Genomic DNA, 26,520 nt, shown 5'->3' on the forward strand with positions numbered 1-26,520 from the left:
TATGTTTTCATTACGTTGGAGTCGATTATCAGCTGTTCTATAATATTTTAATTTTACACTTCGTATACATAACAGGACAAAAGAGAGGAAACAGTGGAACCGTTCACAATGAATTTTTGAATATAACACTTGGTTTCACATGAGTTTTTATCGTTACATTTGATTGAAATGCGTACATTAATGGGGGAAGGTTATTTATTTAATTATTTATTTTTCCAATGGATAACGATTCAACCATTTACAATAAATTTTTGAACATTGTACATGGTTTTATGTGAGTTTTTATTATTACACTTGACTGAAATGCATGTTAAGGAACTGCATGTGAAATGGATATTTTTTCTCAATGAATAACTGTTAAACTATTTACAATGAATTTTTGATCGTAGCACTTAGTTGTACATGTGTTTGTATCATTACACTTGATTGAAATGCGTATGTTAAGAGAATAGTTATTTTTTTTTTCAATGAATAACGGTTTCACCGTTTGAAATGAATCTCCCAACATAGTTTGCACTTGAGTAGAGCTAGTTTTTGTCATCTGATTTAGATTTAAATATGTGTCTTAATGGGAGAAAATGGGTCTAAATATAACTTTCGAACCATATTTTTCATAAATCTATACTTACCGTACGAAGAACGGGCATTTCAGCCAGTATAGTATGTAAACATAATTATACATGAGAACAAGTGTTTGTTTTCTCAATTTAACTTTACACCGAGAAAATCAATCAATAACACGGGAAATAGTAGAAGTTCTTCGTTTCTCTCCCTTTTCCTTTTTTTTTTTTTTTAAAAAAAAAGGAATGATGGAATTAGAACCGAGAAAGACAAAATGCTTTAGGGATAGAGAAAAATAATAAATGGAGAAATAAAGGAGTTGGAAGACAGGTAGGTCTTATTTCAACATTAAAAGAGCATGTAGATCTGTTCTATGAAACATGGAACACCAACCATGATGCTGTATTGATTTTGGCATTAAACGTTCCCAAGAGAGAGAGAGAGAGAAAAAGAGAGAGAGGTAAAAAGGGTAGAATTGAGGGAGGGCAAAAATTGAAATGAAACAACAAAAAATAAAAGAAACTTAAGTTGATAGAAAAAAATTCAGAGTAAAGAAGTAAAAAAAATATATATGGAACAGTCCTGGGAGTAGAAAGAATACTGGGGTTTGTACAGAGGGGAGGAGAGGGGGTTCGAAAATGAAAAGACAAAAAAAGAAAATGATTCGGCGGTCCTTCATGCAAATCTCACCTTTAATGTATCTCGTTCGACTTTTCATTTCATTTCTTTTTTCTTTTCTTTCCTTTCTTTATTGAAAGAAAGGTGACGACGAGTTTGGGGGGAGGGGGAAAGAACGAAACCCATTTCTCTTGTTCGTTTGCATGTTTCCAATTCTTCTTACACCTCTTGCATTTCCTTTTTTTTTCTTCATTTACTTCTTTCTTTCTTTTTTTTTCAAAGAGATCATGTTTTTCTGTTTTTTTCCCTTTGAAAAAATTTTAAAAAATCCCACCCATCGAAAGTGTAGCAATGGGTTCTTAGAGAGAGAGAGAGAAAGTGAAATGTGAATTGAAAAACACTTAACAGACTCGAAGAGAGGGAGAAGTTGGAAATTAAAAGGAAAGAAAAGTGAAATGATAAGTTCGTTTCCGACAAAAAGCCTGGCGATTTCTGTTTGTTTATTTCTGCACCCCGTTATTTATTGTTGTTAAGTGCTGAGTTAATGCCAGTTGTATACCACGCTTCTATACACATTTCATAACGTATACAAGTGAAATTATTTTTTTTTAGATTAACGTCCGAAGGCTATGCTCTGTACAGGCTTACCTTAAAGGCAAGTGAATGATAATATATACTGAGAAAGTGAAAAGTTTTTTCTTCTTCTTAAGTATGGATTCAGCGTTCCAAGAACAAGTTCCATTTTGGACATAAAGGGCATCAGAACTGTCACCAATCAACTTGGAGACCCCAAAAACTATGAATTTGACACAAATATTGGTCATTTTCAATTATTTTTATTTGTGGCATCTAAAGTGTCACTGTTCATCTCAGTGACCCCAAAAACTATGGATTCTACACTAACATCGGTAATTTTTGGTCGTTTCTATATATATATCTCACCCCTCCCCAAATTGGGGGGCTGAATTTGGATTTAAACTGCATCGAAAGTGTCATTTTTCATCTCAGCGACCACCAAAACGGTGGATTCGACACTAATACCTGTTATTTTCGATCATATATGCATATATATATATATATATATATATATATATATATATATATATATATATATATATATATATATATATAGTAGAAAGAGAGAGAACTAAATGGATTTAAACTAGTAAGCTTTATTTATTATAGAACTATTTCTTAAATGTGAGAATAATGATTAAAAAAGAATGCAAACATCATGAGTACCAGAGAAGGTTGACACACTTTGCAATGTAATTTATACTGAAATTGCAATCAATATAAATTATTTACTTTGTGTGAACGAAGGTTTATGCATAGAGCAAACAATGATTTGTAATTAATTAAACCTTTGACATTAAACAAAGCTATTTTTTTTCTAGATAGTTGGTGCATCACTACTACTATTCAGAAATTCGGAATACCTACATACAAAATCTACAACATAGCAGAGATAGAACAAATATCACTTATATATATATATATATATATATATATATATATATATATATATATATATATATATATATATATATATTTCTGAGAGCTCTCTGTTAAAGTAACTCTCTTCCATACCTCATTATTAATGTATTTTTCCTTAATGAGCAGAAATGCAACTTGAACAAACACAATAGTATTGCAAAAAATGTTCGTATGCCAAGTCAACTTAAAATATTAATTGTTATACTATTCAAACCTTTTCGTAAAACTTTTGTTTCAAAACATATGTCTTTGAAATGTAACGGTATACCATTGTTATGTATAATGTACTCTACAGAGTTTACGTAACTTTTTTTTAACATCTTGATTCTACATATGAGTTGAGTCTAAAGTGTTATTACATTTAATAGCATGACAGACTTGAACCAAGTTTTTGTATAATATAAACGCAGCAGAGAAGACAATGCAAGCGGTCTTTTCCCTACGTCCTTGCTTGTTTCATTTGCCCGAAGGTATTTTATAAAGTTAATTTAAGATCTACAATGGAACGAGGTAGTTAGAATTTGTAATAGGGTGTCTTGTAGGAAAATAGAACGTTAATGAAACAGGCGGTCCTGGGTACACTGAGGAAAACAGCGACGAGGAAATCTATGGGAACTACGGGGGAAGAGGGGGTTAAAGGAAACGGGGGTAGCTAGATTCAGATTTCTCCATCACTATCAAATGATCTACTTCCCCCTTTCTCTTCGCTCTTTTGCCTGTCTTCCTGCTTCGTTGGGGGGATTTCCCTCCAACCCATTGTTGAGGTATTCTCCCCTCTGCGATCCCAGGTGATGTGCCCTGGTTTAATTTACCTGCTTAATGAGCTGGATGCAAATCTTACCACTGTTATCTGCTTACTGATCATTTCGAGGATGGGTGTACCGGGACGGGGGGGGGGGGGGAGCGAATGAACGCTCAAAAACAGCCAGTGAGAGAGAACAAAATGGAGACACGGATTGATTTAGTTGTCCCGTGATAGTTTTAAAAACTAACTAAAAATTCTAGTTATTTTCCCCAAACATAATCAAAATAAATAACTAAATTTGTACCGTTTTGGGGATGAGAAAAATCACAGCACACAAACTTCATCTAAATGAAATCTTTTGATACTTAATTAACTTTTCAATTTACAAATTTATCGACTTCTGTTATAGCTCTGAAGTTAAAGGAAATAAAAACTTAGTGCTACCTAGTATTTAGAGTTATAGTCTGGTAAGATTGAGGTGTATTTTAGTCCTTCGTGAGCAATACACAACGGCTCAATGGTAAAGTACTCATCTCTAATGCAAAAGGGGGCCTGTGATTCTATCTCTGGCCATGCAAATTCAGTTAACACATTGAGTTGGTTAGTTTGTGGAAGTTTTTTTTGTGCTTCCCCATCTATTGTCATTTCGCAGACTCCTTCATTACTAATCATCCTGCATTTTTAACCTACAAGAAGCTTCTTATTTAAATGTTTGGCGTTCTCGCCTTCTGAGTTTTGTGTTGAATACTTGATGAAAGCTCATATGGTTCGGATCCTACCTTAGACTGTAGGAATTTGTCTCCTTTAAAATTTTAGTTTCTGAGAACGCCAGCTAAACTCTTCAGTAATCAGTCAAGTATGTATTAGCAAGAAGAGTATTAAGCGTTTCTTGTTAATTTTGTTTAATTCAAAGCTTCGGACGCAAAACAAAGTTCGTTCTTCCTGCTTACGTTTGAAAAAAAAAAAAAGCTTCGAAATTGCTCCAAATGGGACATATTTTATACATCTTTCTTAGTCCGTCCTTTTGAGACTGTTGTTTTGAATAAATATCGTGTCGTATTTTTGACAACGTTTACAGAAATCCAAAATATTTCAGTAAAATTCAATGAAACACACTGGCAATTGTACTGGCGTCATTAAAAATACAGTGATGAAAACACGACAGCTTATGTTAATGTATACTGTGTCTAATAATTTAATTGTAATTATATTGAAATAAAAAATATTATCGTTGTCTTAAATGTTCTTGTTGAAATCAAGCAATTATTATTTCAATCTATTTAGATGTCCTTACTTAATGAAAATCTAATATTAATAGGATGTTGTAAAACTTGAGGAAGGGCTGTGAACAATATGGGATTGAAATAAATGTTAAAAAGAGAAAAGCCATGGTGATTGGAACGAAGCGGTTGGTATCCAATATAGAAATATGAAAGGAGTAAATAGAACAAATGGCTAGTTTTCAATACCTAGGTAGTATTATTAATTATGATATGAAGTGCAAACGGGAAATAAAATCAAAGATAGGAGTGGTGAAAGAAGCCTTTAGAAGGAAAAAAAATCTAGTCTGTGGGATCTTGAATAAAAAGCAGAGAAAAAGACTCATAAAATGCTTCGTGTAGAGCATGGCGTAGAAACATTGCCATTATGCAAAAATGATTAAAAACGACTGGAAGCTTTCTAAATGGAAGTGTGGAGAAGAATGGAGAGAGCTAGTTGGGTCGAGTGGAAAACGAATGAGAAGGTGTTAGCAATGATTGGGAGGGGGAAGATGAGAAATTGGTTGGGACTTTTGCTAAGAAGGAATTGTAATATGAGAGACGTGCAAGAGGGTATGATGGCAGGAATGAAAAGGAAAGGGGAAGGAGGCTACAATTGATATTAAAACAGAAAAATTTTACGTGGAGACGAAGAAGTTAGTGGAAGATGTGGAGCATGGAAGCTTCTTAGTTTCGACAAGTAACCTGCCAATAATGGCAGAATACCCATGATGATGATGATGATAATGACTTCATGAAAATAAAATTTTGTGATATGTACTTTTTATTATTAAATAATCGAATTTAATTGTTATTAAATTTATAGATAATGCCGTATTCATTTTGGAAAAGCAATGGTCTTTTATAACTAGAGTTAAGAAAGAAATCAGTAAAATCACAAAATTAAAATTTCAGTCTATTAAAAAGCAAACTGAAAAATGGTTCTCTACTTAAATCAATATAAATAATTATGTACTAAACATATAATGATTATGTACTTGTCAACACAATTAGAATGCTGAAATTGGACGCTGACTTCACCTAAATATCCTGAAACAATGTTGCTCGTAGTCGACCTGGAGGCCATACAAGCTCCCCGTGGACTTTAGTACCAGCCATTTTAGATTTTCGTTTGACCACGAAACTTGTCTCTGCTCTTTCATTTCCAAAACCAATTGATTTCTTTAGTATATATATATATATATATATATATATATATATATATATATATATATATATATATATATATATATATATATATATATAATGTGTATATGTGTGTGTTGTGCCTGGTCTCTCCTTTCGCCTTATCTCGATTCCTTATTGCACTCGGCTACACCCGAGGGCTGCCAGTAATTGTCGCCCTCATTGGAAGGGACATTACCACCATCTGACTCAATCCCACTTCACCTGATTTGATTTCCAGCAGCAATTCTACTCTCCCTTTCTCTGATACTTTCATCTCTTCAAGGTTTCACTTTTCCTTATTCCATGTGCTTCTGGGTACAACAATACTGTGTGTTTATATGCTACGAAATTAGAGTTTTAGAAAAAAATCTTCATAGCAATCGATAGTCATCTGTACATACTGTACTGCAGAGACATTTATCATATCATAAACAAAAACGCGTTACTTTGTTTACGAAGTGAATGTAGACGGATGGACGGTCAATGATTTCGTGTCGAAATTTGAATCCCGCTATTGGCCATCTGAAAGCGGTTTTCTAGCTTTTTACCTCAGACAAGGAAATTCTGGAACTATATGTAGGTATGATAAAATAGGACTGTACTTTTCTTCTTTTTTTTCTTTTCAACCTTTCGTTCTCCACTTAAATTACTGCTGAAGCTAATTTAAATAGAGAAACACCTCCTTGGTACGCGATGGACGATAGCGTTTGGAATAAGAAATTGAGCATAAATAAAAAAAAGTCGTTTTTCTCTTTTCACTTATTGATTTTTTATTAATTATATATTTAGTAAAATTCCAGATACAATCAGAAGGCCATTTTACAACAGAAATGTTAATAATCAAATATTACCTTAAAAATTTTGGAAAAGGACTCGGCATTATAATACCTTCAAAAGTATAACTTGGAAATTGGAGTTGAGGGAAACATCTAAAAATACATTCCAAATATTTGTGTGTTAAGATGGCCGCTTGTAGATTGAACTCAGGATCTGGTTTAGTGACTAACCCACGTCTCTGGTGCACTTGGTCCCTTGTTCGATTCCATGTGTAAATTAAGTTCACATTTTGCATGATCTAGGTCCTGCATTAATGCTTGCAATTTAATTTATGTATGGTACCTTTATAAAACTGATACCTTCCATTCAATCTGGTATTTTTCATTCAATCTGGTATCTTCCATACAATCTGATACCTTCCACTCAATCTGATATCTTTTTATACAATATGATACCTTCCACTTAATTTGGTATCTTCCATACAATCTGATACCTTCCACTCAATCTGCTATCTTCCAGACCTGCTCCTTAGATTTCTGTTTCGTAGGTCATTGTTTTCAGAATAAATTAGGGTTTTGAATGATACCACACACACACGATCTATAAATTTGGGAAAATCTCAGAAATTTAGAAAAATTTCTGAGAGATAATTAAGTTGAGTTGATTTTGAGTTTAACGTCCCGTTCAGCAGCGAGGCTATATGAGACGTGGATCTACTGATTAACGTGGAATCCGAAACACATGAGCTCCCGCCGGGAATCGAACCCGGGTCTCCCACGCCAAAGGCGCGTACGCTGACCGCTTAGCCACGGAGGAGCTCTATTGCTGATAATAATATTCACGCTCATAGTTTCGAGAGGGAGGGCGATAGAGTAAGCTCATGATCTTAGGTGGAAAAAGGATCGGTTAGCCCGCACTTATAATGTAATTAAAGTACATGTAGATACCAGTTGGATGACAACACCTTTCTGAGGGTCAAGGATTGTTCATCTAAAACATACCACGTATAATTTTAATACGTTTAGGTAGCCATATATAAAGTACGTATATGGTAAGTTACATATTCTTTTTTTCTACTTCGATTCGATGATTTTCTTTGCACATTGCAAATAAAGGTTTTACTACATCAAGGAAGGTAGTAATATCATTTATCACATTATGTTAACCCTAGCGTCAAACCAAGAGAAGAAAAATTTTCTGATATATCAACTACGATATAGCAGTTTTTTCCCCTTCTTCCTTGTCATTGGATTCACTCCCTCCACTGAGCAGTGTTGGCTGATGTGCATTATCACCGCCACTATTTGCCGATGTAATAACACTGTCCATCCTTGTTTGTGACGCTTCTTTGACACACGTTCGTCGACCCAATACACATAAGGCTTCACAGCATTACGTCAGTGACAAAAGTATCCACCCCTTTCTCTTCTCTCTCTCTTGTTCACCGACTGCTATAAACAATGAAAAGGAAAAAAGACAGAGAGACAAAAAAAGAAAGGCTATTTAGGAAAAGGTTCAAAATGAATTCTTGAACAAAATTATATTAATGAAGTTTCTTATACTGTTGATTTTTTTTAAATATATGTAAAATTGGCTCTTTTGTTTCTAATACTTAAAATTTTAGCTTAAAATAGTATCGGTTCTTTTTTACTCTATGTATAAACCAAGTGACGTCAATATGAAATTAGGCCGGATTCGATTCTAGACAAAACAAGTTATATATATATATATATATATATATATATATAACGTAGTATTTATAATCATTGATTCAATTTCACACACGAGTTCCTTCGTTGTTATATAGTTACCGCACGCGTCCTTGGCGCGGAACACCCAGCAGGGCACGTGTTTCGGATCCCTTGTTAAGTTGTAGGTTCCGTCTCATATAGCCTTTATGCTGAAAGGTATGCAAAACTCCAACCTAACAACAATTTCTCACATAATATTTTTGTGTGTCTTTAGCGTCTCATTTCAAGACAGAGGCTATGTGAGACATGTACTACAATTCAAGGTGAAACTCGAACCACGAAATGAGTTCAAATTTCGTGCCTTTTCAACCGTGAATCGAACCCACAGTTCCTGCACCAGAGATGCTCGTGGTAACTGCTAAACCAGTGGGAAGAACCTACTCATAATAATAGGAAACCCGATGGTTTATCGCCGCCAAAATATGTTCTCCATATCATTCATCCTATCCTAGCCCCAATCAACTCAGGCAGTAGGCTTCTCGACGAGACAAGAGTTCAAGCTGTCTCGTCTCGAAAACGTATTGTGCAAGTGATGTTTCGTCACGAAACCCGTTCCCTATCTCGTCTGGTCTCGTAGACAACTCGATCAATCAATATAGTTATTAACTATCTCTCAAAGATCGAGCTTTATATTATTCTCCACCCCTCTTTGTCTATCCAAAGTTATCTTTCCCAAAGATTTTCCAGCTAAAACTATATTTAATTCCCATAATTGAAACGCCATTGTATCTTGTAAAATCTTTCATATAATCTATTTTGTATAATGTTGTTAACCTAATTCGGTAGCTAATTTTGTCACCAGTATACAACTTTGGACCTAGAACGAACAGCTACGTAGCAAACTCCAAAGTAGCGTGGATACTTAAGGTGTACTTGACAGGTGGACGAACTAGTTTGTAAGAGCCTTTATACGGAAATCCGCACTTTGTATATATATCTGTATATATACATATGAGATAGAGAGAGAAAGAGCTTCATTAGCGTAATTAAGTCATAGCAAAGTCCTTCTTCGCTCTCTCTTCCCCAAGAGAGTGAGAGAAACTGGAGTTCATTAGTGACCACCTTTACCTTTCCCAATTAAAAGCAATTATCAGGATGTGGAAGTTGACTAAAAGGAAGATGTGGTTCTTGGACACGTGACTAATTAGTACTTCACAGGACCACAACACTTCCTTCCCCCTTTGTTGCTATCCCAGATTTACCGCTGGCCCGCAAGTGCATGTGCTTGTTTTCTGCTGTACTAAGTGTTTCGTTTACGGTACACCAAATAAAAATTAAAATTTAAAAAAAAAGTTCTTGCACAAGTGTTTCAAACAAAATCCTAATCAGATTATATTTGAGAAGCGTCCACAGAGGATTTGCATAATCTTATTTCTGTTTCGATAACTTTGCAACACGCGTTGCCTTTTACAATTCGCTGTGCTTTTGCTAAATACATACTTGGACATTGAGTAAAGGGGGGTCATTTTTTGCATAACTGATCATAAGAAACGTGACTTACACTGTGTAATATTCCTTTCAGAACATCGCTGAGTGAAAGAAACTCGTATATTTTATTTTAATAACTTAGGTCTAAAGCACTCTCTCTGACGTCACAGTTTTCTGCTCCTCTTCTCATTAAGTCGCACGAAGTAGAGAAAATTTGGTCTTCAGAAACACCAATGGTAACAGGGAAACAAGAACATCGATTGTGTAGTTGATGTTTTTTCAGGGATACTATTCATAGACCTATAACTACGTGTGCACTGGCAACACTCTTCTACTTCATTCCCTCTCCTCACTTGTTCTGGTGTTTCTCTTGGCTTTTTCTCTTATTGTAAAAGCGCGCTCCTTACTTCATACACCAGCTGGTTGGAAATGACTGGTAGAAACACTAATAAGAAATGAGCTAATTCTTGACAAAAACAAGCAGGCTAATATCAAGTGACCTAAGACGTTATGCTGGCAATCGCGAGACATGTTTGTCGCGGGTTCAAATCCCACGTAGGTGATGGGTGTTATATACTGTCCTTTGATTTCTATTATAAATAATTTATCAGCGTCCGCTTTATCCCCAAGGGCAGAAGCGTAAAACGTAAAACAGCAAACAAATCGTCGGAATTATATTTCGTCTTTCATTATTACCTGCATGTGCCAGTAATCAAATAACTTAGCTTGCGGTTTGGGTTGACTACGAGACAAAATTTTCGTCACAAGACATGTCTCTTGTATTAGAAACAGATATACTTTCGTAGACGAGACATCATCTTCGCGAGCAACATATTTTAAGACGAAACAGTCTTAACTCTTGTATCATAGGCAAACCTTAATTGCTGTGAAATATGACCAACATTCGACCTAAAGTACAATCATCAAATCTCTTTTTTTTAAATAACCTCTCATATGTAGACAGAAAACACTGTGGAACTTCAAAGACAAAATCAGAAAGCTGTTACATTCTTCAAAACTACATCTTTTCAAAGCTTTTCTTGCTTGACTAGGGGCTAGCGTGCGTGACTTTGTTTTCTGGTGAGGGAGCATCAGACATATTACAGTAGCTGATACTCTACTTTTAACTGCTCGTATCATCCTATAAAGCGTCTCTGCTCATACGGAGCTTAAATAGAAATCAATTAATAAAAAAACTACCTGTTTATGTATATATTTATCCCAAGGTGAAAGCAAAAGGAACTCAATTAACTGTGCAGTGTAGATGTTTCTTAGTTTCCTCAGTAAAAACATTATTATGGTTAGATTTTGCTGATAATTTTCTTTTCAAAGATTATGGGCAATTTTCTTTACCTTTTCTCTGCTAAAATCGTAAAAGATGTTACAATTTTGCTTTAACTTTGTGCAAGTTAAATTTCTATGTATACTAAGCATATAAATAATTCACATAATTAAGATTTAAATCTATATTTTGAAAATAGAAAAACAACGTTTACTACTTACACACATATTTTTTTTAAATAGTACAAATGAAGGCAAAAAATGATAAACCAAAGACTTGAATTTTGGATGTGCATTTTTTATAATTGAGAAATAGTTTTATTCATGTTATGACGTCATGATAGGCTTATAATATTTCTCGATTCTTATTTCCATTACATTTACTCGTATTTACTTAATTTGATTAATTTCAAATTCAGCACACGAAGCTAATTTACAGTGAAATAATTCTTAATCAATGACACTAATGAGGGAAGAAGTTAACAGGGACGTAGGTCTATATGTAAAGGTACTACCACGGTATTTTCATGGTGGAACTCAGAACAATCTTTTTAAAAACTTTGGTCAAGATGGCCGGCAAACGGAATCAAAACTAGGACCTGCCGGTTACGAACAAAGACGGTCCATCGTGAGGGTATTCCCACGCAGTAAATTTCGTCGTGTTTTCAAAGTTGTAACAATTACATATTTTCTAAATTTTAATATCAGCTGTTTGGATTATAGTTACTTTCAGAAAAGAAATGTTGCGTAAATTTACTTGCATTTGCTGTTAATTATGCCTTTAAAGTTGCTCTTAATTAGGTAGTTTAATAAAATTGTTCAAACACGCATTATGCGAATAAATTATTTTATTACTTATATACTAACTTTCTTTTCATATTCGAATAATTATACGCACAAGACGCAGCCACGGCAGGACTAAAAAAGAGAAAGGTTACGTCTAGCAGTCCTTTAGAAATAACACTATTATAGAGGACGTTGTATAATAGGCTGTTCTTATTAGTAAATTCCGGTGCTAGATAGAAGGCTTTCTTATACAGACGATGATCATTATTTGTGACAAACGTAAAGTGAAGCTTTAACAATACGTAACAGAGACCGATTCGTGAATGTACTCAGGGAATCAATTGGAGAAGAAAAGGAGCAGGAATTAACCTTTTGAAACATCAATCAGGAGCATTTTACCAATGGCCAAAATGGGGTTACTCTGCGTGAGAGACAGTAGTTCCTGCTGAGATTGGATTATATATATATAAGGAAGTCAACCTTACGCTTTGTATGTAATGCTGCAAATTACAAAGGCACGTCATTAGAGATAACGTGATTTAAAAAAGTCACGTTATATCATACGTTCCGGTTAGTAAGTTGGAACTCAAAAGTTAATTTGTAAAATCAACACTCGGTTATTACATTTCAGGTATCTGAGTAGTAATACCAAATTGCTCTATGGCAACCGATTCTCGTGCCTATATGTGTGATTTGTGGAAATCTTTCCTCTTTTTCTTTACAGAATACAGTTTTAAAATAAATGGACCGCCCAGAGTGCGTTTTCAGCAAAGACACTTTTATTAAGTTCGCTGTTACTACTCAGAACGCCTTACATTACGTTAAACCTGTCGTTGGATCTAACTTTACATCAAACCTAGAATTTTTAGAGATTTTCTACTGTTAAAATTCAAATAATTTATTATTTCAGTGATGGATTTTTAGAATATTGTTGAGGGAATTAGAGGACGAATATTGAGTTGGGCAGAAAGTGCCTAAGAATCGGAAAGCAACCGATAGAGACAAATGAGTCTCGTAATGCATAATAGAAGGAATGACTGTTTTTGTTAATTTGTTAGATGTGCGCGTATAAATGATTATAAAATAATCAATATAAAGAATAGAGTCTAAACCACTGTGGAGAGTATCAATTATTCAATTAAGTAATGTATTGATGCAACACAATAGAAAATATAGATAAAAGATATTGAGTAGTTACATTTACCTATATCATTGTATCTCATTTATCTCAATGAAATTAATTAGATGCATGTCATCTGTGGATTTTTTTTATTTATCATTTATTTCGTTATACGGTATTAATATTGTAGAATTCTTTAATAATTGTAAGTTGCAGTGAATATGTTATTGAAAGTTGGCTTATGTGGTATTAACAGTAACATTTAGTATCAAATATGAACGTTTAATTGTCTCTATCCGTAATACAGAATGTGGTTCATAAGTTTCCGAACTTTTTGTTACTGCTTTCCTACCAACGCCATTTGTGGGCCAGCGATTGAATTACGTAGTACTAGGCCTACTTAACAAGAATGTAAATCTGCGTTAGTGTGACTGCAAATGTTCAGAAGACAAGACGTGCGATTTACACCGCCGTTGTTAGTTTGAGTAAGAATGTGAAATGGATGAGAAGACGAACAACGTGTAGAGATTAAATTCTACAGACACGCTAAAAATGATTCAGAAAGCTAATGGTAATACAGCATTAAGCATACAATCGTAGGAGACAGTAGGGAATCTGTTGAGGACGACGAGCGCAGTGGTTGGCCAACAACAACCCGAACCGTGACAACATCACGGCCGTTGCCAAATAGTCAAAGATAAGAAAGTGGCGTCTCGGTTATTAGCAGATACACTTAACCCTTAACTAGTCGCGTGAAAAAAGTTACTTAATTAGTCGCGTGCGGAATTTTGTTCCGCATAATATCTACATAGTAAAACTCGTGTAATATTTGGTTTATTTGAAATCTTTATTTAATTTTAGGTTAAAATATTTGTTCTAATAGGCATCTTAATTTATTTTATGCTATTGAAGACCTAAACTAATATAAAAATACGTTAGACAAAAGTACCTAAACAAAGAAGAAACTATTCTGCTTTTTCTCAAATAACGAGAATAATAACATGTATAGTTAGACCTGATAAGAAATATAGTTTTTATGTATTTTGAAACGTTTATATTAATTATGCTTTTGCCTCTCGGTTTACATATCTATACTACTTACATATCCTCGTCTTCAAGTTCCTCCACTCTATCTTGATGAACACATTCTTTGCAATATGAGACAGTTTCTTTATGCACACCGCACACAAATTTTTGACACTTGACACAACAATATTTGGTCTTCCTGTTTTCTTTCCTCGTGCAGAAAGCACAACGTCCTGAAATTGGAACTGGATCAGGCACAGCAGATGGATCTTCTGGTATTCCTGCATACTTTCGGATATTTGATTTTAATTCTCTGGGGAGATATTGCAGACTTACTCTTGTCTTCATGTTGTCCAAGCAAAGATCTTTAGCTAAGACTTTCAGAAAATCTTTCCTGTTCATGTTACTCTGTGTGTTGGACTGAAAAATTATGAAGCTGTTTATACCAGCGATATTTATCAAAGCAAAGAAGACAGCTAGTGGCCATCTATGAGTTCTTCCAGATACAGAATATGTAGCTTTCATTTGGTCTAGCGTGTCTACACCTCCTTTTGTTACATTGCAAAATGTTAACATTTCTGGCTTTTTGGCTTCTCCGGAAGATTCATCAATATCATCAGAAAAGTGCATGGAAGAGATAAGAGTAACCACTCGATTTTTCTTCGGTACATACGAAAGGAGAGTCATATTTTCGCCGTAACCAAACAAACTACTGCATTCGCTTGCCTTCAGTAAATATTGCAGGGATTTCTCTTTTATTCTTCCGCAGAGTGACAACTAGAGACAGTCCACGTTTTTGTAGTTCTTCAGTCAGTGGTATGGAACTAAACCAGTTGTCAGTAGTGACATTTCTTCCTGTTCCGGTTATAGGGTCTACTAGCCTAAGTACTATCTGATGGGGTCTATTGTCCGTCTGAAGTGGTCCATCGGGTTGCTGACCAACATATACCTCCATGTTGAGAGCATAAAATATTCTTGCATCGCACAAAGCAAATATTTTGATTCCATACTTAGCTGGTTTGACTTCATATAAATACGAAAATTGCATCGTCCTCGAAAAGGCTCAAGCATTTCGTCAATTGTGGTATATTCCCCAACAGAATAGCAATGTTTGCAGTGCAAGTTGAATTCTTGAAAAATATCTCGAAGAGGCTCAAACTTGTCAAACTTTCTTCTCTCGTATCTGTCAACTTTGTTATCAAAACGAAGAGCTTGTAGGAGAAATCTCAGTCTTCTAAGAGACATTGTTGCTGGGAAGAATTCAATTCCAGTCCAATCCTTTGCATAGAGATCGTCCAGATTAGCATGAGATGACTTCAGTCCTCCTGCAAGATATAGAAGGCCCAGCAAGGCCTTTACTTCTGTTATATTAGTATTTTGATCATCTCTTTCTCTGCTATAAGCGTCCCTATGTGTTTCAATCCACTGGTTTGTAAATTCAACGATTCCCTCCAGCATAGACGTACTAAAGAACAAACTCCAACATTCGCTCGGTGTTTTCGCTTCTTTAGCATGTCCTTTGACTCCTGGTAAATATGTCAAAATATTCTCACTTCTTCTTCGTATATTTTGCCGTGGAGCATGTGCGTACCATTTAGTGATATTGTCCTTTCCTAGAATATATGGTCCCCGTGCAGTAGTATTTGAGAGTGTTTCCACATGATCTGCTTCAGGCAACACTTCACCTTCATCTGCTGATTCTTCGCTGGCAGAGATATGGTCGCTTTCTTCAATGATATCTTCTTCATCGCCATCTTCCATATCCGGAACATCTAAATTGTCGTCTTCAGCCAGAACTTCCAGCAACATGTTTCTAATTCTGTCCACATTACGTTCATGATGATCCATTTTGAAAGAAAAGACTAACTCTCTTCTCTATGTATTTATTTTCAGAGCGCAGAATGCACATATAAACCGCTTATAACTTCAGTTGCTTACAAATAAACAGCACCTGAAAATATATTTTTGTAAAATAAATTTTAAAAAAATAGTGATGGTGGCGCTTTCTTGTGATATGTTTTGTAGTCACCGAATCGCTTAATTGTTTTCGGCTAAAAACAACTGAAACAATAATTTGAAAGAAAGCGTAAAATGTGTGGGAGAAAAAAAGGGTAACTTATTTAGTCGCGCGCGGAATTTTGCTCCGCAAAATGCTTCACTCTAAAATAAATAACAAAATATTCACTAGTGGCTTGGGCAACAATTGAAATATGTATTGTTGTTTAATCATGAAACTTTAAAAGACAGCTAGACAAAAGTTCAAAAGCATACTATTGGAAGTAAGGAAAACAAAAAGAAAAATGTAAAAGTGCGGAACAAAATTCCGCATGCGACTAATTAAGGGTTAATATACCGAAAACTGTAGCTTTACAAATTTTGACCGAGGATTTTATAAAACTGAAAGTGTGCGTGCGTAAGATTTGTTTCGTAGTTTCTGGCTCAAAAACAAATCGAAACCCTGCACTATCCCCTCTTCCTTTGCTCTCCTTCTGTTTCCCAAGGTGAAGTTACAATTAAAGGACTAAAAATTCGATACCCTGAAAGAGATTCAGAACGCTGTGACGGTTTTGCGAACAAGATTTACGCATAAGAGTTTTCCAGTGCTATGAAAAGGTTGGAAATATGTGCATACTAATGTATTTCTTCAAATAGAGCCTATTTTCAATGATACCAACGTTTTTATTTTTCTTTCAGTGGTTCTAGTCCGCGAACGTATGGACCGTACTATGTAATAGGTGATATCATGCGCACTAAAGACAAATATGCTGTGTCCGTAAAATTATCTGAATATTCTAATAATGGTTCGGTTTTAAATTAGTTACTTTGTACGACTATTTTAATATTGGATATTCAAGAAAAATGTTAGGACATTACGTAAGTGTTCTTTCCTTAGCTTATAGTGACAAAAAGTAAATTTTTACCGATGTGACATCCCTCAAGAACCGCCACTGTGTTGAATAGAATTTGATGAGAGATCTTCCATAGTTTCGTAAATCTGTTAAAGGATAATTATTCAAATATATTTTCTGTTGTCATTCGAATTTCCGAATATTCGTATTCAATATTTGAGCAATTATTCGTTTTCAAATAATTGTTCTAGTAACATGGATTCGAAGAATCCATTAACTGAATATTGAATTATTCAAATTTAAACAGCATTAGTATTGTATAGGACGCTACGTGACGAATAAAATATTGTTAAAGCACAAAAGTCAAATGTCATTTAAATGTTCTGTGTGGAGTATAAAATGAAACGGCTAAGCGGAAGAATAAAAACAAGGGTTCTATGCATCTTTTATGGCGGTTTTGTTATGTCGGCAGTCAAGAAAAAAAAAGAGATGCTGGGAGATGATGTGCCGATCTAAACTACAGCAGTAATTCTCAAACTTTTTGAACGAAATGTTTGTTAGAATAGTTTTTTAGTGACTTTTCCTTAGACGAAGCTTATTTCGTAAATACTGCAGAATATTCATTACTCTACGTGTATAGGTCACTCAATACTTAATCAAATCCTACATGTAGACAACCACATTTACCTAACGGTATTTTGGGTTGCCTACCTGACACGGCGCAAGTAATGAGCAAACTGCCAAAGTATTGGGAGCTTATTTTTAAGACGTTCACCTCACAACATGTATGTCAATTAAGAAAAAAGTCAATATTTTAAAACTTTCGTTTTGTTATGGAAATATTTGGTCTGGGACATCTTTGAACTGACAAAGCTTTATTTCATTACACACCAAATATTTGCATAACTAAAATATTTTTGTCATAATTAACAGTTTATTTTCCTGAATTGCCATAAATTTTGTCAAATGATCAAGAGACATTTCGAAAATAAACTCAGTTGTAAAATATTACTCATGGTTAGAATATATCACTATTTACAACCGAAAGAAATACAGTATATGAAAGAAACAATATGCCATATCTATTAGTACGAAAGAAATAAATGAATAATTTGTTTACTTCAAAAATAAACCAGATGATAACAAATTTTTTTCTTCTTGCATGTGATTTAAGAATGTTTTCTTTAATTAAGTTAATCAGCTTGTTTCTACATGCATTAAAGAGATTCTTTTCGTTCTTTTTGAAGATGTCTTGTCTTAAGTTACACTTCTATATACATCGTGGGTGACATTGTTTGGAAACAGTTTCTGGTAACATGTGTAGGACAAAATCTACTACACTTGCCAACTGAAATTTAACAAAAATAGTAGCCATTTCCGCTTATCTGTTCCTTTGCACGTGGTCTCTGCTTCGATTTCTGGTGGGGGAGCACCAAAAATTTGATTTTACAATTATTCATTTCGCTAATCATTAGTCTCCTTTAGCATAAAGGACATAAACGTCGGACTTTAAACTATAAAATTTGTTTTCATTAACTAACTATTAGTGGTTCTTCACAATACCCATTTCCCAGAATGATACTTGTCTTCCTGTCAACCACTACCAACATCACTTTTTGAGCCTACACGCCAAAGAAGATTGCTTTACGATTTGACTACAACATATTTCGTTAATAACTATGTTTCCTGTAATCTTTTTTCTTGAAGTTTAGCTTAAGAATAATTTTTTAAGTAAAGAATGTGCAAGTTTAGCTTAACAATAATTGTTGTAAGTAAATATATGCCATGTAAGGCGACATGTTAAGAAGTGATTTAGAGGTGTATCCGCAGCGGAAGGGCAAGGAGGATACTGCTAAAGGAAGGACTTCATCCGAAGCAAAACCATCAACCGTGAAATTTCGTATTAAGCAGAAGAATTCGCACGTTTCAGATTGTTCTTAGATCTTCTGGTTCCCTTTGTGACGAAGGCTTTCTTTCAACAAAGAACACACTGTGCTTATTGAGAAAGTTATTAAAATGAAAGCATAAAAATTGTTACCTTTCTTCGTCTCTCTTCATCCCCCCTCTCCACAGTCTATGTTTTTATTGTTTTGCCTTTTTTTCTCTTTCCTCTAAAGTTTCTTTTTCTAACTCGCAAAATTGGTTTAGGTCGCGTGCGCTTTATTTCCCCCTATCGAGGTGCTCGGTCCACTTCGGAGGTGTTCGGGCTGTTGTTGTAGTAGTTGCGAGAGCCATCGCATCGCTCGCATCGGGTCGGGCGGCAGAAAGTGAGCGTGTTGGAGTGAGGGTTCATGCGCGCCGCCCCAGCGACTCCGTGATCATTCCTCGCGTTTCTTATGCCGCGGCAGGAGCATCATATCCCAACCAGCTATGGTGGCGCGCAGTAGTATGTTCGGTTGCTATGGAAGCTACTCGTATCGCCTATGGAGCCTTGCCAACGTATGGAGCAACTGCCAATGTAAGTTCCATTTTTGTTGTTGTTGTTGTTGTTGTTTTGTTTTGTTTTAGTTTATTTTTTTAAACTTCATAGTTTTTTTGGCCTTCTCTCCTTGTTAGGTGTTTTTTTAAACTCCTTCTCTTCTCATGTGGATATACATGTATACGTTTGCTGCCCATGTGTGCATCGCTGATGTTTTTAATGATGAACGCGATGGATGGTTGTAAAGTGGTGAGATGAATACAGCAATGTTGCCAAATTTCTCTCTTCTTTTTTTATTGCTACTGAAACTGCAGGATTTTTTTTCCTAACGTGGGACGCTACAGTGTGTGTGTATATATATACATATTTGCCTTACTGGGCAATTTAATTTCACAAAAAGGACTTTTAGAAAAAAACTCATCACATTTTATACGCATTTTGAATAGTTTTCTCTTGTGTATATCTATGTATATTTGCTGTATGCATGTGAAGAAAGAGGGAGAGAGAGAGAAAAATTGGAAAGCAAACATGTGTTTGTTTATTATGAGAGAGAGAAGGGATGCGTGAGGCAGAAGACAGTGTGACAGTTTGGCATCGTGACAACATGCGTGTGGAGTTATTCAGGTCGTCTATAGAACCGTTACGTTTAACCAAAAGACAACAGGTGATAACGAATCAACGGTCATCGCTAATGCTGGAAATAAATTGGCCAGGTAAGGTCCAGTTTTTTGTTTTTTGTGAAAAGGTAAACAAATTACCTTACCGCTACCATATGCTTCCACACAAGTATTTGAAAAGCAGCATCTAGCTGCTGCCCCTCTCTGTATCCATTTAGTCTACGGAGGCCGGTATATAGCACGTGCAGTGATGTTGCCGTACGGAAAGTTGCAACCAATGGCAAGGTGTTGAGGCAGGTGAAACACACCTGCTTGCGCCACGTCACCTGTTGGAAGGAGTGGCTTCGTTCACCTGATCGATTCACACCTGTCCGACTGTTGCGATTGGTTCTTTCTTTATGAAAGCGGTGTTACCTTTCGCAACCCAAGCCAATTTCATTGGTAGCGTTTATCTTGTCGTAGCGAATCTCACGTCATTGTAGCGAGTTATATTTCATCTGATACCTGGTCTTTGCTTCTGTTTCGTAGGGAAAGAGGAGAAGTTTTTGTGCTTTGTTTTCATTTTCCCCTGAGTTTTGACAGCGCTTATGAGAAACTTTCCTGGTAGGTTTTCATTTTGTGTTGTCATTCCATTCATGTTTTTATAATAAGGAAACCATTTATTTTTATCGACAGACACTTTCAGAACAATATGATTAACGAATTTTTTAGATACCTTACAAGATAAATTGAAGATTTTGTGCGCGTTATTTAAAAAGGACGAACGTTTTTGAACTGCCACATTTATGTCAATAATTATTAGTTGATTTTAAACTATACCTCAACCATTTGAATTTTTGGATTACAAGACTTTATGTAGTATCCTTCTCAGTTTCCTAATATGTGCATGAAAACTAACATACCATTATTTTGAAAACTTACTTATTTATTTATTGGTCTAGTGCAGTTATATTGTCAAGTTGTAAACTGTTTTCCTCACTTCCAAGTAAAAATAATGTACTAGCTCTCCATTACCATTATGATATCTTCTCTTTTCCATACTACTTTTATATTGTAGATTTTAATGTTTTAATTTGCAATTAAATCAAGACGAACGTCCATAATGGAAGTGATTGATATCCTATAATTAATCAAATAATAATGATTGTTAGTATAATAAAATGAAGCTTAGAATACTTGCCTATGTAGAAAACTGAGTAGATATTTTCTGTTACGTTATATGCTAGTGTTGTTGTTTATTTTGAATACCTAAAATGATTTTGATGTAATATTATTAACAATTTATTTAATTTTCATTACTATATGGGTTACTTGAATTAATTAAGATGAGTAGGCCTGCTTCTAAAAAAAAAAAAAAAGGAAAACCGTAATTTTTCTTTCATAACCCTATTGCATGATGTAATACTTGAACATCGTGACTGTTCGTTATAAAATGAATGTACATTTTTACTAAAGCCAAAGAAAGTAGAAGTAAAATTTACGTTTATGACTTCATGATAAGTTTGATTTCAAAAACACTGATACATAAATTTACGTGATTGGGCTTTTCCAAGTAACATTCTATAGAGAGTTTCAACTATTTTCCTAAGAATTGCAGTGTTGTAATTTCAGAACCTATGCCTGTATTAATGACATGGATAATGTAAAGTATGATGTCGTGTCTTAGTATTCCTATCGCGCACAATTGTTTTGCCAAATCTTCACGTTATTTTTCTATTCTATTACGTTCCAGGGCGCCAGTTTTCTGTATATTCCTGCGACCCTTTGTGCAATTTTGCGATTTATTTGTTATAATATACCGTTTAATTGTTTTTCTCCTTTTCATCATAAATACAAGAACTTAACTCACACTTGAAAGCGACGCCAAAATTCTCGGAAAAATGTTGATGAAAGATCAACATTTAGTTTGACATTTGAACACATGTTGTCACGTGGCGCTACGTGCTTAGAAGGGAGCAATACATGCAGCGCTACTGGTGGTGGAGACAGTAAACTTTGATACGCTGCTACTCTAGGTGTGCGTAACGTTATGCAAGACAGGTTTGTCATGAAGCGAGTTCGCCGATACGTTCTTGCTTTACGTTAAAATAAAGAAAGTTAAATAATATAAAGCTTCCAGCTTTAATTGTTCCGTTCTAAAATTTAATCAAATTCTTAGTACATTTTGTTTGTTGTTAAAAATAAGTTATTCGTCAACCATTTAATTTATTTTATTGCAAACTCCATCCATGCTGTTCCAGGTATATCATTAATAGAGAGTTCGTGTGATGATTTATTTACTTATTTTCGAATTTAGTTTTTTATTAGTTTAATGTCGCATGATTATTCACCGAAGCTAAGGAATTAAATGAGAGAATGATAATGGTGGAATGAAAGAAGTGGAAGGAAACGGGAAGAACCCCGAGAAAACCCACGCACACGGTGATTGTCCTCCACAAGGTTCATTTGACGAGAACTAGGATCGAAAAAGAACGAAATATTTAAGTTTTACGTCTAGGCTCGAGAAGACGGTGATGGTAAGAAATGAATGAAATGGTGGAATGGAGAAGTAAGAGGAAACTGGAGAACCCCGAGAAAATCCACGCTCACGATGTTTGTTCACTATAAAGCTCACTTGGCGCAAGCTGGGATTGAACCAAGGACCCCGTGCATCAAAGGTGAACGATCTACTACAGAGCCAACGCGGCACCCAGAACTGGGATCGAACCAAAGGATCCCAGCACCAGAAGTGAACTCTCTACCACTGAGCTACCACTGCCCCAAATGTAGCTTTTGTGTTTCGAAAGTGATCAATATTAAGACGTTCAGGATTCTTCCCTGAGACAATTGTTTTAAAATATTACTTAAAAAATATTATTTTCAGTATATCTACTACTTTTGTATGAAAAGGAACTTTAGGTTGGATATTATTTTTGCAAGTGTTTATTAACTCATGAAAATGGTACTTAAATTGTGAAAGAAATTACTTCTAGATGCACTATTTTGGAAATATTTTAAAACTTTCATTACTGTCACTAAACACGACAACTTATCTACAACAAACGATTAATCAACTAATTTTAGTTTCCTTATTATCAATCTTACTATTAAATATTAGAGCTTAAACTCTAACGCAGGCAAATGTGGAATTTAAATATATTATTGTATTAATTATGTTTCATAAACTTTTACCTTTGGGCTTTTTGTGTAATTTTACATTTTTACCTTTCGTTCTACAGAAATACCGAAACTGTTAAAATTATCTAAAAAAAAAAAAAAAAGTAAAGCTAGCTTAAAACTACTGCTTGGAGGGGAGGAATCACTATTTTAAAAAAATGAAGATAGTTATACATTAATGAAAGAGAATTCTTTCTGTAGTGTCATCCAGGGGTGTAAAGGAACGTGTAGGGAACATACGGAATGTATTTACCGAATATTTTTATAGTAAAGGGTATACTAAAATTTTGCTTAAAGCATTATTTTAAGGTAACCATTTTGAGAGAGAGAGAGAGAGAGAGAGAAAGAGAAAAGAAGAAAATGTTGACTCAAGTGTACATCTCTAATTTGAAAGTCCTGATTTTATTTTTTTCAGAGAAATTTCACGAATTTCTGCAAATTTTCATTATATATTGCATAATGTATACAATATATATAATGTATTATTTTTAGATGATAATTTAAAACCTGAAACATCAGGGTTACACTCGCGTCAGCAGTGAGTGTCTGGTAAACAATAATGCTATTACACAAGTCGGAGCAAATTTAACTAGGCTGACATCATATTGTTTAGAATATAAAGTTGTCAAGAATGTTTTCAATATTTCATTGGTACTAAGAAAACATTTTAAGATTGAGGAATATGAAAATCAAAATACCAAAATAACTGTAAGGTTATCAAAACTCAAATTAAATTCACTGATTAACTTACTTCATACCCTATTTGTTATGGGTTGAAATAAAGAAATATAAGTTTAGTTAAATGCTAAAGGAGAAAAATGGAAAGCTCCCAAAATAAATCATGAACACTGTGTTTATCCAGCGCAGAACTCACGTGATAAGACTTGAAATCGAATTAATTACCACAGGAATCAATAACACTGTACGAGAAATTTTAGGTCATGTTCTATCTTTTAATTGAAAACATATGACTTTTAAAAAGTTAGAGATGTGAAATCGATATGTGAAGTCCATTTTCTCCTAACACGTAGAATTTTTATTGTGTTGTCACATGACATTTTGTTACACAGACATACGATAGACATTTTATGTACACAAACTAAATACTATACAAATTTCTACGAAAATGCCTTTTAATTGAAAATATGTGACTTTTAAAAAGTTAGAGGTGTGAAATCGATATGTGGAGTACATTTTCTTCTAATATACCAATTATATTGTGCAGTCACATGCCGTTTTGTTACCGAAAATAGGACATGCATTATATGTATATAAATTTTACGTGTACAAAAGTCTATACAAATTTCTACGGAAATAACAATTGTGATTCTTTCTTTTGTATCTGTATGAATGAGTTTCTCTGATGACAGACCAGCAAGAGTATTGCTGTTCCATCTTCCACTGAACCGCTTTTCAAATGTTGCAGTGTCCTGGGGGGAACTATTCCCATGTTCGTCACTTACACCCCCTAAATTTTGTGAAAAGAATCCAAAAGATGTAATTACAGGGACATGGACTTTATCTTTAATGCTACAGGAAAGGACATTTTATTTTATTTTAATACTTTGTTAGTTATTGCACACTTCGAAACTTGATTTCAAAATTACTTTAGTAAATTTTAACCTATCAAATATTTTCCTAAATTAGAAATCTTGCATAGCACAAACATCAGTTCACTTTCTTAGAATGAGGAAGAACACATTTTGAGTAACTGTGTTTCTGGTACTTTTGATTACTGCATTGCACAATAAGAGTGCTCACTACTTTATGGAGCAGCACTGAACAATAAAATATTTTGAAAGATTCTACAGGGTGTCCACAAAGTCCCGCAACTCCTCGAACTTTCGGAACACCAATACGAATGAAGTGAACCTGCCACTCAGGAAATGCCTTGTCCTCACGAATGCCGAAAACATATGAATATTATTATTATTATTATTATTATTATTATTATTATTATTATTATTATTATTATTATTATTATTATTATTATTATTATTATTATTATTATTTACAAAACGTAAAGAATCGCGAATTGGAGACAAGTCTGGTATTATTTGTGGACAAACGGCATGCTAATGAACAGGCTAAGTTTAAATGTATGGTTCTGGAACAAGAACAACGCACTGCACTAATTGCAGATATCCCAGAGCAGTGATATCTACCTACCATTGATAACCACTACACCTACCAGTGATATCAGAGCAGGCCTACCATTAAAATCATTTGTTTTCCTGCATTATGGCGTCAACTCTGGCAGTACCACACAATCTCAACACATGTGGCTGGCCATCAAGTATCCTACGGATGGACTGTTACAAACAAACTAGGAACTTGCAAGTTGAGGAAGTGATAAAAAGAGGTAGATGGATTATTACTTTTCCTCTTACGTACATTAAAAATATACATTTTTATTTCAAAAGCATTCTGAGAGTTAAGAATAACTAAAAACGGGAATTTATGACGTTATAGGTTGTAAAAGCTAAGTTAAGACATCTTAGGTCCTATAAAATAATTATGTTTTGTCTTTTAGTAATTTAAAATGTAAAGAAAACACTAAATTTCTCCATTAACTACACACTGAGAAAAAAATTGTATATGGCGTACGTAAAATCGTATGTTACATTTGTAAATCCTGTAGTTTTTGGATTTAACGTACAGCAACCGTATAACTGAAAACGCATGTTTTATAATACTTTCTGTGTAAGTGTTCCATCTGTACGTACTTTCCGTATGAAACAATATAGGCGGTCACATACAAATGGACGTATATAACATATAGCTGAGGAATGTAATATAAGTATATGCATGTGATATACGGAAAACTGCTAGATGTCAGACATCCTGCAACGTCATGACGTCACATCTAAGCTCAGTGCGTATGTAGCATATGGATAACGTATGCTTCGTACTGATTTCTATAGTAAGCAAGAGGATTCCGTATATTTGTACAATATACCGCTGTCCTGAGAACGGATTTTTCTCAGTGCGCATTACCTCATATATTTCCTTTGTGTGAACAGCATATGCCACTGGGATGGATGAATAAGCATTACCAATATGGGGCAGGATTCGCTTCAGACTTATCTGACATGAATCAATGTACAGTCGTCATTCTACTGGGTTGTGTTCATGTCCAAACCCCTGAAATAAACCATTAACGTTGTTACAAAACACAATTCCTCCAGTCTCCGTAAAGTAAGATGAAAAGTTACTCTGTCGTGTTGGAAACGTGCTCATTTTGACATTTTTCTCCAAAATAGATTCTATTGTCGTGTTTTTGTTTTCGATAGATTGAATATCCCGTGCCAGATTGTTTAACTCTTGTGGTGTGATAAGATGTGGTGCACATTAGAAAAATGGGAGCTCCTCGTTGCCTAAACTTCCTTTTTCCACATCAAATGTACAATTTTTGGCAAAGGTAGCTCTCCACTATAAGACA

General features: G+C 34.6%; 1 protein-coding gene across 7 annotated transcripts in view; it reads left to right on the forward strand.

Annotated features, from left to right (window-relative positions):
• zfh1 (Zn finger homeodomain 1) overlaps nt 1-26,520 on the forward strand; it is a 746,119-nt gene that overhangs the window by 652,988 nt on the left and 66,611 nt on the right. Inside the window, exon 1 of one of the 7 annotated variants that reach the window (XM_081748994.1) lies at nt 19,111-19,344. The exons of 5 other annotated variants lie outside the window; for them this stretch is intronic. In XM_081748994.1, coding sequence (XP_081605120.1) covers nt 19,257-19,344 — 88 coding nt within the window. In that variant the 5' untranslated portion in view covers nt 19,111-19,256. Of the gene's footprint in view, nt 1-19,110; nt 19,345-19,849; nt 20,019-26,520 lie in introns of those variants that run through there. One more of the 7 variants, XM_081748993.1, reaches the window with a different exon arrangement.

Source organism: Thermobia domestica, chromosome 2, assembly GCF_964235325.1.
Source record: "Thermobia domestica chromosome 2, izTheDome1.hap1.1, whole genome shotgun sequence".
Lineage (NCBI taxonomy): Eukaryota > Metazoa > Arthropoda > Insecta > Zygentoma > Lepismatidae > Thermobia > Thermobia domestica.